Source organism: Nicotiana sylvestris, chromosome 2 (assembly GCF_000393655.2).
Source record: "Nicotiana sylvestris chromosome 2, ASM39365v2, whole genome shotgun sequence".
In the NCBI taxonomy this organism is placed as follows: domain Eukaryota; kingdom Viridiplantae; phylum Streptophyta; class Magnoliopsida; order Solanales; family Solanaceae; genus Nicotiana; species Nicotiana sylvestris.
Genome location: NC_091058.1, coordinates 109,979,477 through 109,994,083, shown reverse-complemented (window position 1 = coordinate 109,994,083; position 14,607 = coordinate 109,979,477). Strand labels below are relative to the sequence as shown.

Sequence of the window (14,607 nt, the reverse complement as noted above, 5' to 3'; positions counted from 1 at the left end):
GATAACAAATTCGCAATATGTCCTATTTGTATTTCTAAATTTCGGATAGTCGTGCCCTGATTTTGGAATTTTTCATCTATTTTGTTGATGAATGCCCTCATGAGACCTTCCATACTTGACTGAATTTGTTATGGTGGCTGGTATTGCTGCTTCTGCTAGTTCTGAAAGCCTGGTGGTCCTTGACCCTGAGGTCTGAGATTGTTTTGCTACCATGAGTTCAATCTCCCATTAGGTGAACTCCACGAAAAACCTGGATGTCTTTGACCCATAGCATTATAGTTGTTCCCACCTTGGTAGTTTCCTCTATTAAACTTCCCCACGGCGTTGACTTCCTCAGCTGTAGCTTGACACTCATTTGTAGGTGTCCCAATCCACAGATGCCACATCCCACATGTGGTTAATTTTGCACCTGAGCTATCGTCAGTTGCTTGATGTCCTTAGCCATAGCTACAATTTGAGCATGCATTGCTATCGAGAATTCTACTTGGTGCACCCCCACTAATCTTCTTCGATACCCTTGGTTAGTGGACCATTGTTCTACGTCTTCAGATAGTTCATTCTGAAGAGTGACAATCTCTTCAGGATTTTTCTTCATCAGAGGACCTGCAATCGCATTATTCAGCAATCTCCTTGATGACGGGTTTAGCCCATCCCAGAAGTCTTGGAGTTTCATCCATTGCTCCATTCCGTTATGAGGGCACATCTATAATAGCTCCTTAAATCTTTCTCATGCCTTGAACACTGTCTCCCCTTCACCTTGGCTGAAATTGTGAATCTCTTTTCTCATCCGTCCAATCTTCGCGGCAAAGAAATATTTTTCTAAGAACTTGGTAGTCATCTCCTCCCACGTACGGATTGACTCTGTGGGAAGAATTCTCAACCACCGCTTTGCATCATCCTTATGTGAGAACGGGAATGCTCTAAGGTAGATGGCATCATGTGATGCTCCTTAGTAACGGAATGTGTTCATAATTTCGTCGAAGTCCATCAGATGGTTGTTGGGATCTTCATTGGGTTTCCTTCTGAATACGCAATTGTTCTGCATAGTCTGGATGACTCCCTATTTGAGTTCAAAATTATTGGAATCAATGGGTGGGGGTCTCACACTAGACTGTTGTTGGTTGTACATCAGTCTGGCATAATCTTCTAGCGACCTCCAGGTCTAGGAGCTGCATTTTCAAATTCATCTTCGATCATGTTTCGATTCGGATTGAACCTTCGATCTCCGTCAACCGTTTCATCCGCAATTCTACGGGTTGCTTCAGCTGCTAATCGTGTTTCCTGTTGCTGAGTCGCCTCTCTCGTAGCTAGGTTCACATCCTCTTCGTTGTTCACCATTATAATTTGAGTTGAAGTCTGACCCAACAACAATCCACTCGATCTTTTCTCTCTTCTCAATTGCCTCAGATGTTTGTCTAACTATGGGTCGTATGGCACCAAGTCCTTGAAAAAGGATCGAGTCATACACCGCTAAACTTAACCTGTTGTCTGCACACACATAAGAAGAGCGTAAAAAGGGAAAATAAAATAAAATTGTTCCTGAATTAGCACCGAAAAATAATTCAAACACTCGTAATCGCCAATCCCCGACAACAACGCCCAAATTTGACGAGCGCAAAACCAGTGTATAAAATTTATGCTCGCTAGTCAAAGATAGTATTGTATTAATTTGTCTCCACAGGGATTGTGTTAAATAATGTTCTAATAATCTTCATCTTACCACTCCCTAGGAAAATAAACCTTTGATTAATGTTCTTATCAACTAATAATAAAAACTAAGATTATCGATTGTGAGAAAATAATGACAATTTAGATTTTAGTGGCTAAGTAGCAAGGAATGAATATCAAGAGGATAAGTAAGGGTTGTGACAACATATGTGATCAACTATTATTCCGGGTAATTCCATGTTAAGTTCACTCTTAACTTCTATTGACTCTCTTGATTTCAATAGATGATTAGGCTATCTTACGGGTTCAAATTCTTCTTTCGAATGAATAAGAGTTTCGTTAACTAACCTAATAACAGGTCTTATGAACATATGCACTAATACAATTAATGAATGATCTTTCAAAGAACGTCTCTCAACTATTCTTCTAAGTTGGGTCAATTGATAACTCTCTGAGCTCTTTCGATTACCTAAGAGAGGCGTAAAATCAACCGAAACAAGATAACATAATGCGAATTGCAGCTACACTTCTCTTTCAATTAAAGTAGAACCACAATTGGTCTTGCACTTCAATTAATAACCCATTCAACGAATTTGGGCAAGTAACAGGAAGTAAAACCCAAAACAATAGTCAAATCACTATATCCGTTAATAACCCTAAGAAGGATAACTCCATAGTGGAGAACTTATTCATCACAAGAGTATTAGAAGAACAAGAAGACATTATTATTCCCAACATTAAGCAAACTTCCGTATTAAATGAATGGGATGAAGTATTTTGAGTCTCCGTGTTTCTTTGCCTTCTTCTCTCTCAAAAGTTGCTCAAAAATCCAAGATACCTTATTTTTAGACAAGCTATGCTTCATATAGGTCAAAAGAAGTCGCCTTTAAAATTACAAAAATAGGCCTAGAAAAATTTCTGGAAGCGGACGTGCACGGCCGCGCACCTGGGTGTGTGACCGCGCATATGGTCGTGCACCTCTGGCAGTGCACTGCGTAACTTGTGCACTGGAGTGGTCTCATGCACGGTCACACACCTGGGTGAACCTCCTGCTCAACTCTTGTCTCTCCCGTTAAGTGCACTATTCGTCTGTTAATCCCCAAACACGATTCCAACTTAATCCTTGAACTTTTACTCAAACTTCAAAGCTCTAAAGTAGCTCGAATTAGCTCCACAACCTCATCATAACTCGAAATCGCTCCGACATTGCATAAAACACACAATCAGTGCAAAATAATACCATTTAAAGCTCAAACACTAGTAAAGTACATCGAATTAAAGTGCAATTAATATCCAAAATACGCAATTATATCCTACCATCATATATTTTATTTACTTTTAATTCTTTTGGTTACTTTATAAATAATTTGTATATTTTTTTAAGATTTTATTCTGTTGCTTCGATTTTTTTTAATTTTAAAGTCATTAAATCTTTAATATCTTAAGTAAATTTATTTATTTTATTTTATATTTTCACTTATTTGAAAGTATAAATATAGGCTATCTCAATCTATATCTTTTTACATTTTTCAGTTTTCTATATTATAGCTTTTTAATTAATTTTTCATCTTCATGTTCTTAGCTAATATAGAAGAAAAATCGATGAGTTGATCTATATATTGATATAGATATAAATATATAGATTATATTTGTCTAAAATCTTTTTAGATTTTATGTTAAGGTGCCAAGTGAATTTTTCTCAATACGCCACTTTGCTTAGCTTCGCGATTCACTACCTCGTTTTAATATAATATAGATATATAGGTATATAGATTAGATTTGTCTAAAATCATTTTAGATTTTAACTTAAAAGTGTCAAGTGAGTTTTTCTCAATATGCTACTTGGCTTAAGATACATTGAGATCATCCTAGGTGATTTATCATTGACAACAATGATTGATCAAATGGTAAGCACCCTCTACTTCTAACTTTGAGGTCGCGAGCGGATCGCCAAAAGAGCTTAGTGGAAAGCTCTTGACGAGGGGCAAAAAATTATTAAAAAGAAGGGATAATACATAATTACCTCATTGGGGTCGTACCAAAGTTTTAGTTGCACCCCTTAAAAACATGGGTGTCCTATGACCCCTCTATATGTATTCAAAATATAAAAGTTTCACCTTTTAAGATGATGTGACATAGAGAGTGATATACACTCTCTTAAGGAGAGTGGGAGACAAAAAATACAGGTTAAAAATTTAATTTCGCCCTTTTTTAAAAAAATATATTCCCCTACTTTTCTTATTATATTTTTTTCTAAGTTTTCCTTTTCTTTTTCCTTCTTCTCTCTTCTTCTTCACTTACTCCTCACCTGAAACAATGGAGATTAATATGATAGAGCTCACTTCAATCTCATAAATTAAAATTCTAAAACGTTAAACAATAATAAAGAACTCTATCAGATTTTAAACCAAAGAAAATTCCCCAATATAGAGCCCAAACAGTACATTGAGTGGGAAGAGAAAGGAATCTGGCCGGAAATTTATTCGGCGATCGGAAGAGATGTCCGGTGACCGAAAAATATAACCCTATTTTTTGGCATCCTCTTTAAATGTGACCAGATTTCTTGGAGTTTACAAACCCTTTCTTAAGATCTATAAAGCTTACATAAACTTTTACAAAAAATTTCCCCATAGATTGTTGGTAGAAGGAGAAGGAGTGCGGGGAAGTGGGGATGGATAGATGAGTCTCTGATGGGTTTGTTCTAGAAAGAAGAGAAGGCGTGGGAAGCGGGTAAGTTTAATGGAGTTCTGCCGGTGGAAATCTCCGGCGAGGCTGAGCTCGTCGGAGAAGAAGATCCATATTGCAAATGCTGGCAAGGACCAGAACTTAAAAGAAATGACACACATGGTAAAATTAAAATAATAATAAAAATAATGAAAAAGAAATGACGTGGCACAAGCTGGTTGGTGCGTGTAATCCACTGATTTTCTTGAAACTGGTGATTATCTCAAAAAGTGGTATTTATTACGGTTGAAATAAAACCAAGGGGTCATAGGACACCCGTATTTTTAAAGGGTGCAACTGAAACTTTGGTACAACCCCAATGGGGTAATTATGTATTATTCCTAAAATTTAATAATTTTTTAACCCCTCGTCAGGAGCTTTCCACTAAGCTCTTTTGGCGATCCACTCGCGACCTCAGAGTTAGATGTAGAGGGTGCTTACCATTTGAACAATTATTGTTGTCAATTTAGACGGACCAAGTCCGGGCGAAGTGCAGCAACAACCATTTTTAAGTCTGCTATTTAAAATATATTCACAGTTTACAATGTATTTAAAGATTAGTCAATTCACTCAAACTTCAGGACTAAGTACAGTCAAACCTCTCTATAACAGTATCCCTTCATAACAACATTTTGCTATAAAACCCAAGCTTTTCCGGAACCAATTTTCATGTTATGTTACAACATATGTTCTATATAACAGCACTTCACTATAATATCCAAAAATATTCGAAACAAACAAAACTGTTATAGAGAGGTTTGCCTGTATCCTGAGTTTGAAAAATTAGGACATAGTGTTCTGAGTTTTTGAGCTGCTAATTTCTTAGTCCTGATTTCTGAACCACTAATTTAAAATGCGGGACATAAGATTCGAATTTTAGAACACAATATTCGAACTTTAAGATACGATGCTGAAGTTTGAATTTTAAGATTTAAACTCAAGGATATCGTATCCTAAAATTTAAGAAAAATTGTTTAATATTTAAATATATTGGAAATCGTGATTAATTTTAAACAGCATGTGTGAAAGCGGTTAGCTGTTAATTCCACCCCAAGTCCCCAAACAGCCATTGGCCGAGAAGCAATGGCGACTTAGCTAAAGCTGCACTTCTGACGTTTTCCACGTGAAACGCACATAATGGCGTGGTTTTCACGCTAGAATATAAAATCGGAATCTTTTTCTTTTTCCAAATAAAATCGGAATCCATTGACTTCCCTTCTAAATCCATTTTAATAAAAGACTCGACCTAACAAAAGAATAAAGAACAGTTTTATTATCTTTAAAATTCCGTCACCATTTCCTAATATGATCTCCACCGTCCAATCAGCCACTTGAACATTACCAATTTCAATACATTCCTTTTCTTTTTAAATTAAAAGGGGCAGCCAACGAAAAACTCATTGCTCGCTGCTCATTACTCATTTACCTTAACAGCTGTTTGGAGAAAGACAAGAATGTCGGGAGGTATTGCTCGAGGTCGTCTTGCAGAGGAGCGAAAAGCTTGGCGCAAGAATCACCCCCATGTTCAGTTCGACGACCCTTTTCTTGTTTTTCAGTTTTCTTCTTTTAACTTTGTGAATTCGTTTCTTATTTATAAGTTTATTTTAATGCTTTTGGTTAATAGGGATTTGTTGCAAAGCCGGAGACACTTCCAGATGGGTCAGTGAACCTGATGGTTTGGCACTGCACCATTCCTGGTAAAACTGGGGTATGTCGTCTTTATTCTTCCGTTCTTTCTGTTTTCCTCATTCATTGGAAAAGACTCGTTTTTTAAACTTTCTGAGGGTAAGGGGAAACCATGAGTGAGCCAATTGGGTTAATTTTGGTATGTGTCTATTTTTGTTGATTCGTTGTTTGATTGAAGCACTTTGGTTTATGGACCTGAACTGAAAATTAAGCTCTTCTCTTGGTTCAGTTAGCATTTCTTTTTTTCATTTTGTACCTGCAAACATTACACTTTATACAGAGATCAATGTTGAATAGCTATTGCATATTTTTCCTTCCAGCGAGTATGAAACAGTATCCATATCTCTCCACAGCCAGGGGCGGAGCAGAGGGGGTGAAGCCCCCTCGCCGGAAAATAGGCAAAATCTGTGCAAAATCTGTTTTGTGTCTCTTTTGAATCCCCCTAACGTAACCCAAAAGCATAGCTCAGTGGTCAAGAGGTTCAGAACCTTTGTGAGGTCTCTGGTTCATTTTCCACGGCCACATTCTCTTTTAATTTTTTAACTTTTTCTTTTTTGAACTCCCTTGGCGGAAATCCTGCCTTCACCATTGTCCACAACATACAAAAAGAAAACAACCTACTCCATTAATGGTCTTAGAATTCCCTATTCTCTTGGTAGAAATACTATCTCTGCAGGCTTGACTTCTTCAGCTGGCTTTCCTTCCATAGTCTAAAAGGCTTGCTCCTTATTTCTTCTGCAATTTAACCAAACAAACATTGGTTTCTGGCTATGCATAATGTATGGATGTTATTGGTGCATCCATTTCAAAACTGTCTAGAGGGATAAGGGTTAGGCCTTGGTTAAGTTGTTGGTGTTCCTTTAATTAGTTGTGCTACCTGATTTTCTATCTCCTGTTTACAAATAACTGTATCGACTTCATATCTATGACTTTATCAATGTACGGTAATAATTTGATATTCCTTTATATTTAAGATAACAAGTTTGAAGAAAGGCATCAAAAGACATACCTCACTGGAAAATTGTGTCTGTTCTCATGAATTTTTATATGAATATGAGTGTAAAGCTGGATGATAAAATCCCAGTAAAACGTCAAGAAAAGGGAGAAAAAGACAGAGAAGACTGAAACGCTTTGACAGTATTTAATCTTCTTATCTCATGTCTCTTGGCGTAACGGAAATAGTCCTGGTCCCTTCCTTTCCCTAAGAAAAATGGAAAACGACATTTTTAAAACATAACCACCCTTGTATGGCCATCTGAAGTAGAACACTGTAGTAGCAAGCCTTAAGTTTATGAGTTGTAGGCATAAGTTTGAAGTCGTATGCTTCGTATTATTAACTCTTAACTGGTAAAAGGTCATTGCTACATGTAGGAGTATGTAGTGTATACAGAGCTGAATCATTTACATCAGACTTTGATGTCATTTCTAGGGAAGTGCGGAGGAAATCCGGAGTACGTGTATGTTAAGATGGACCAATTAGTTCACTTAGAATTGCAAGCTGCAGAGTGTATTCTCTTATGCTTTTTGTTTCCTCCATCAGATCAGAGCATCTTCAAAGCATATAATGCTTATTAAACATGTACCATTATCCTTTTTCGGTGAAAGTACTATGCTTGACTGATGTAGGGACATGTTTATCCTTCTGTTCTTCGTTGGTCCTTAATGACACTTTAATGATTGCAGACTGATTGGGAAGGTGGTTATTATCCACTTACAGTTCACTTCAGTGAAGATTATCCGAGCAAACCACCTAAGTGTAAATTCCCACCAGGTTTTTTCCATCCAAATGTCTATCCGTCTGGAACAGTTTGCTTGTCGATCCTCAATGAAGACAGTGTATGTGGGCTATGCTGTTTCTTTTGTCCTATTCTTCTGCTTACTGACTGGGCTCGATGTATGACAGCTATTAATTTTCTTTTCTTGTTTAGGGATGGAGACCAGCCATCACTGTGAAACAGATACTGGTTGGTATCCAGGACTTGTTAGATCAGCCAAACCCTGCTGATCCTGCCCAGACTGAAGGCTATCATCTATTTATTCAGGTAATTTTGATTTAAAAAAAGTTTAATTCTCCATTTTCCAAATTCATTATCTTACTCTTGATGTTATCCTTAAATTGTGTCTACTTTTCTGTAAGAGAATTTTTTTCATTATAATATGTTAGAATGTACAATCGAATCTGCTTTCCTAGTACTTTCGTTGTTTCGCTTCATATAACAATCTTTTTTCTTTGAATGCCTCAAAATGCCGGGCACCATTCTATTATTATATATAATTTTCTCAAATTGCAAGAATTTAAATGCATTTAACTAGTCAAAAAGTTAGTCTTTGATGAAATATCTTTTCCTGCCATTTTAGCTGTCTACAGGTAGTAGTATTTTTCACCTTTGCTGGTATATTACAAAATTCAAATAAGCATCTTGAACTTTGTATTTCAATTAAATCATGTCACATATAATGGGATGAAAGCGGAATTACCGTTCAATTCCAAATTTTATCAAAAAGTTGATTTTTGCTGACTATGCATCCCAATTTGTTATAAATTTATAACACTGTGAATCTTAACTTTTAATTCGATCCCCCCTTACTAGTATAGGATGACTTTTGGCCTTTACCTTAATAACCATAACAAATGTTATGAAGGAAGTGCTAACTGTCATATCTCTTGCACTATTAGGGGTCGTTTGGTACTATGGATAAGCAAAAATAATCCTGAGATAATAATTTAGTACCGCCTCATCATTTGTTTGGTTACTAATTCTGGGATAAGTTCTCACAGGATTAAAAATAGTACAGGGATAATTTATACCTGCCAGAGGGTGAAATAATACCCAAGATAAAGCAATAAAATTGACAATCCAAGGATTGATACATAACAAACCATCAATAAGAAATAATACCAGAATAACTAATTCCAGCATAACTTGTCTTCAAACCAAACAATCCCTTAGAGTGTGCTTTAGCTTTTATGTCCAATAATGTTCCTGCGCGACGGTAGAAGGGCACCGGTGACTTTTGCTGTAGGCTAAATGCATTAGTGATAGGTATTAGGTTTCATGGACGTCACTCTTTGGGAGCTCAAGAATCTTTTCTGGTTTCTTTTTCTCTTACATGAATTATATCAGATTTTATGGAAACATTTGTTAGTTATGTCATTAGCGGGACAGACAATGTGCGTCGATACGATGTTATACTAGTAATTTGCAGGTCTATATTGTGTCTTTTTGTTGATCATGCTTGAAATTTTTGAAAGATGTATTACTTCAGAATAGGAGTTCGATACTCTCTGTTTGATGCACGCTCATATTGCTGAGTTCCTGCAGGATGCTCTGGAGTACCGAAAGAGGGTGCGACTGCAGTCTAAGCAGTATCCACCTCTTGTTTAAAGAATGTTTTGTCTAATCTTGTGCTGGCTCTAATGCACGTCAAAGTTTGCTGTCATCCCCTGGCAATAGCGGACAACAAATCTGCCAGCTACTGATGCTGATGGGTATTTGTTTAAGTGGAGAAGTAAATAGGATTTTATATCTAATATTATTGCCTTTCATAGTTCTCACAGAGTATATGTGTAGAACAAGCACAGCTGCAAATTGTTATTACTAATTTTATGGTGGAAATCTGTTGAAAGTTATTTTCTTTTGCAAAAAGCAGAGTTTCTGTCTGCAATTTTACGGAAAATCTTGCTCCAGGGAACATGGGGTTGTGTACTGTTGTTTTGGATCCAAAATCTGCTCTGCTATTTCTGTTTTCTTCTTTTGTTATTGTTCGTCTGACAGTGCCAAATAACTATCAAAAGGGAAGATTTTTCACTGGCAAAACTTTGGTACATCTTGATTCCTTTGGGACATTATGACTTTGTTCGTCTGTATCAAGGATCACTTCTGGTTCCGTTCAAAAACACCCAAAATTATTTTGTAAAATTCTATCACCAACATTATTCTAATCAACATTCACAAATTTCAAGATTTCAAATCCATTTAACAATTTAAATTTTGATATCTAATTCAGTAAGTTAAATATGACCAAGTATTAAGATCATACAACATCCTTCTGCCATTAAGGTAAAGCAAATGCATTTTAAAGTTCCTTAGAAAAAGAACCAACCAAAACCGCCTACTAATATATAGACTTAGCAGATGTAAACAATTCTCCCTGAAAATATTGGCATCCATATGTTTGTGACAAAAAAAGAAGGATTTCAGGAGGGGTACAAAATGTGTGCCATAATCATCAATGACTAAGTTGTCTTATGTTCTAGCAGATCGACCTTAACCTATCAGTTTTAGGTTGTTTACTGAGTAGTAAGGTATAAGCACCATTAACAGCTGACGAGTCATTTGGTCAATCTGGGCAAAAGTCAATAGCAAATCTGTTGCCAATTAATGGCACTTTGCCAAAGGAGGAGACACAGATTAATTATTGCATTATCCAAATTGGTTTCAGGTGTAACACTTACAATTGACCATGCACCCTCGCTGGTTAATGGTATAACTGCAATTCAGAAGAAGCTATGAATATCCAGTATGTTCATCCCTTTTGTTATTCTCCACCATTGCATTATCCTTTATATCTTGTATCATTTTCAAGATTTGCCTCATTGTTGGTCTCTGTTCTGGTGATGTCAAGCTACATATACTAGCAAGGTCAACTAGCATTGCGAGCCATCTATTCTCCTCGTTATCATCCTCCCTCATAGCTCTAACCCAATCCGCCATATCCGGGGGAGAGAGAAATGGATGCTGAGATGGCGGTTTACCCGTTAAAAGCTCTAATAACAGAATGCCATAGGCATAGACGTCAGACCCTGGAGTGGCTTTTCGTGCAGATTTGCGAACTTCTGGTGCTTTATAGCGTGCTGCATCAGGATCATCATCGGAAGAAATGTCTGCAAGCGCAATGAGGGAGTAGTCTGTTAGACAGGCCTCGAAATCAGACCCTAGAAGCACATTTGAGGTCTTCAAGTTGCCATGAGTGAGCTTTGATGCTTGATGTATGTAAGCAAGGCCCTGAGCCACATCTTCTGCTATTTTTAGACACGATGTCCAGTGAAGGGGCTTTGCCCTTGTCGATCTTGACCCTGCCACGTAAAAACAGAAAATAGGACACAATATGTAAGATACAACATAATCTTAGTATTTAGGCGAAGGAAGCATCAATATAAATATAAACACACGAATTACATAAAGAATTCATATATTCAACTCTTGAACGTGTATAATGAACAAATGGTATGTGTCACTTAATCTATGAAAGTGAATTGTCAATCCATTGATAACACCGAACATGGAAGAGCGATATAGAGTGTTCCTATGTATCTTTCTAATTTTATCCAATGCACACGAAGGAACAGGGCTCCTCTAGAATAGTATCATTGAACTTTTTCTTCTCTAAATTAACAACCTTTCATCTAACAACGGTTCTCACATAGGTAAGTTGAATATTTAAGAATGTCAGCACATTAACCCAAGGGTGTGGCTAACGATCAAAAGTGAAGGAAAATTGGTACATGTACTAGTGGAAAGTAATAGGTATCTAGGGAAAACAAAACTAAGGAAAATAGCCAATTCAACAGAAAGGAGGGACAGAGCAAACACATAAATGCCAAAAGAAAGACACAAGGACCATTTGCCTTCATAAAAAAATGAAAGGTAGTTGGGGGAAATAGTGCAATCAACCCATACGGATCAGTCAGTGACAGCCTGAAACCAAAACACACTACTATTTGACTGCCCTGTGAAAGCAAACATTGCAATTGTCGGTAGTGAGCTCAGTGGGATCCCATATTAAGCATCCAAACTAAAAGCTAAAAAGAGACTACAGCCCACTTCTGTCCACAAAAGAGAAAACTGCTAGTTGTTTGGTGCAGCCAACTCACTCTTCCACTGCTTCCTCCTTCCACAGGTCCACCAAATTGACTCCATAGACCAATTAACAAAATGACCACACAAAAAGAAATGAAAAATAAAACCATTTTAAATGAGTAATCAGCAAAGTTAGAAACTTTTACCATGAATGAGATTGAAGAGACTGCCATTAGGCTGATAATCATAGATAACAAGCCTTTCTTGTTTAGCCTGAAAGTATGCTCTAACTGCTACCAAATTTGGGTGCCGTAACATTCCTACTTCCTCCATGTGCAGCTCAAACGCTTCTCCACTGGTAATTGAAGTTTTACAAGCATCCAATCGCTTTACTGAAACAATTAATTGACTAGCCATTACAGCTTTATACGTTGTTCCAATTGTGCCCCTCCCGAGCAGCTCTGCTGATGCTCTCATTAGTTGCTCTAAAGTATACAACTCTGTTTCCCCTGAACAAAATATCAGATGTCCACTCTTTAATTGCTGTTGAGAGACTTGAGCCACTTTCACTTCCTTTTCTAATTTAATCTCTAATAATTGGCTATTATCAGCTGGCCCAGAAGTAGTTGCGTTCACTGCATTGTTCGTAATGGTCTCAATGGTGCATTTTGTTGCTTTTGGTTCAGTTTCACTTTCTTCTCTTCTCTTTTTTACCAAAGCAAAAAGACATAGAACAGCTGCAATTAAAATCAATGTTCCGACCACAAAGCCCAAAACAACACCAACTTTTTTGTGCTTATGCTGAGGTGAAGGAGTAAGAAGTAGACCCTGTGACTGTGCATCTTGGTATAGCGGTGAGGGCCGCGGGGAGGCAGCAGCAGAAGGCGAATCAAAGAATGGAGTTGACGGGCAAGGGGTGTTAATAACTTTACCACAAAGATTAGGGTTCCATAAGAACGAGCGTTCGTTAAATTTCTTCAAAGTCGGAGTAACAGGTATTGAACCAGTGAGGTTATTTCTAGACACATTGAAGATTTGAAGTTGGGTTTGGTTCAATGGCGGAATCGAACCGCTGAACCAGTTAGAATCAAGCCGGAGATAGTTCAACCGGTCTAGAACAGTAAGCTCAACAGGGAGTGAACCGGAGAGATTATTATGGGACAAATCGAGGATAATGAGGCGGTGAAGAGAAAGAAGAGGAAGAGGAAAAGATCCAGAGAAAAAGTTATGATCAAGAAACAGAGTTTTAAGGTTTGTAAGACCAGAAAGGTCAGGGATAGGACCAGAGAGTGAGTTGTTCCTAAGATTAAGGATTCGGAGTTGGTCAAGATGAGTTAAAGTGTTGGACCGGAAAGTACCTCTAAGACTAAAACTTTGAAGAACAAAACGTACAACACGACCTTGCACGCATTTCACTCCTTGCCATTGACAATAGTCAAAACGCTCGTTAAGTGTGTAAAGAAGCTTGTTGTCAAGGTCAGCTTTGGATTTAAAGGATAATAAAGAAACAGCGTCGGAGGGAAGTAAAGAGTTTAATGGTGCAGATGGTGTAGTAGTTGAAGAAGAACAAAAGTAGAAACTGGAAAATAGTTGAAGAAAACAGAGAACAAGCATCAATGGGGACATTGCAAGTTTTCAACAAACAAAATCCAGTGCTTGGTTTAGTGACTATAGGTCAAGTTAGTGTTTGTTTGTCATGTTGTTTGGTTTAATGTAAGAAACGATGTCTGAAAAATGGACTGAATTTTGGGAGACAGTGAGCTATCGGTTTCCGAGAGGGGGAGGAGAAGGGGGTAGTAGGGGGTGAAGGAGAAGTGGTACTTTGTTGCGTGGCAGCTGGCTTAAAACAAGGGTCAGTTGTCACGTGAAAGGTAGAGTTTTGAAGAAAATTTGGAAATTGTTTGGGTATAGTCATTCGTCCGTCGCTCTGAAACTTCTGCTAATTTTAGTCATTTTGTTTATTCAAGGGCCCGTGAATGTTTCACATTTTTGAATTTTTCTTAACACACTGCTAGCTACATTCCCCAAATAAGTCCCCATTCCTATTGTATTTAAAGTTCTTTGCTTTTGCATCAATGAACAGCATGCTAAATTCATATAGTAACAACTTAGATTTAAATAGTTAAATGAAGTTAATTGTGAATTTTTCTAATTTGACAAAAATGTGTCAAATACTTGGAGCATTGCAAAATAATAAATATATATAATACATTAGAATGTAAGATTAATCAATTTTTAGTTATAAGTTTGTTTGAAGGTGAGATTTTCATTGAATTAGAATTGTTCTTTTTCAATTTCACCTGATTCTCAAATGTTTGCCTTGGTGTGCTACTGGATATCGCAAAATCGTTCAAATAAACATCAATTTCACATGTCAGTAGCACATTGTGTAATAAACAGAATAAAAAAAAAACAATAACATACTCAGTATTATCACACACGAATAAAAAGAAAACAAATATCTTAAAGTCACGATTGGCACTATAATGTCATGTTTTGTGAAAAGAAGAAGAATAGTTGGATGTTTTCTAGTTTGGTTTGTTTGACCCAAAGTTTAGATATAGGTTTAAACAATTAGATTTCTAATAGAATAGAGTTAATCTTAGCTAATATTAATATCCAAAAGATGTATTAATCGTTTTAGGGGGAAGATAGTACGGGTATAATCTACATAGCAATAAATGGTAACACTACTGTTATATTCAATAATCCAAAAAATGAAAGAGGT

General features: G+C 36.9%; 2 protein-coding genes across 2 annotated transcripts; one reads left to right on the top strand and one right to left on the bottom strand.

The window, feature by feature from the left end:
* The first annotated feature begins 5,694 nt into the window (after positions 1-5,694).
* LOC104230404 (SUMO-conjugating enzyme SCE1-like) lies at positions 5,695-9,827 on the top strand. The gene is made up of 5 exons (XM_009783197.2): positions 5,695-5,915; positions 6,017-6,100; positions 7,762-7,914; positions 8,007-8,120; positions 9,402-9,827. Exons 1-5 carry the CDS (start codon positions 5,847-5,849, stop codon positions 9,462-9,464), a joined length of 483 nt encoding a protein of 160 aa, XP_009781499.1. The 5' UTR covers positions 5,695-5,846; the 3' UTR covers positions 9,465-9,827.
* Positions 9,828-10,435: 608 nt separating this feature from the next.
* Positions 10,436-13,859, bottom strand: LOC104230405 (probable inactive receptor kinase At5g67200). Its single transcript, XM_009783198.2, has 2 exons — positions 12,086-13,859; positions 10,436-11,155 (listed from the first exon to the last, which is right to left on the bottom strand). Exons 1-2 carry the CDS (start codon positions 13,503-13,505, stop codon positions 10,587-10,589), a joined length of 1,989 nt encoding a protein of 662 aa, XP_009781500.1. The 5' UTR covers positions 13,506-13,859; the 3' UTR covers positions 10,436-10,586.
* Between the last annotated feature and the right edge of the window lie 748 nt (positions 13,860-14,607).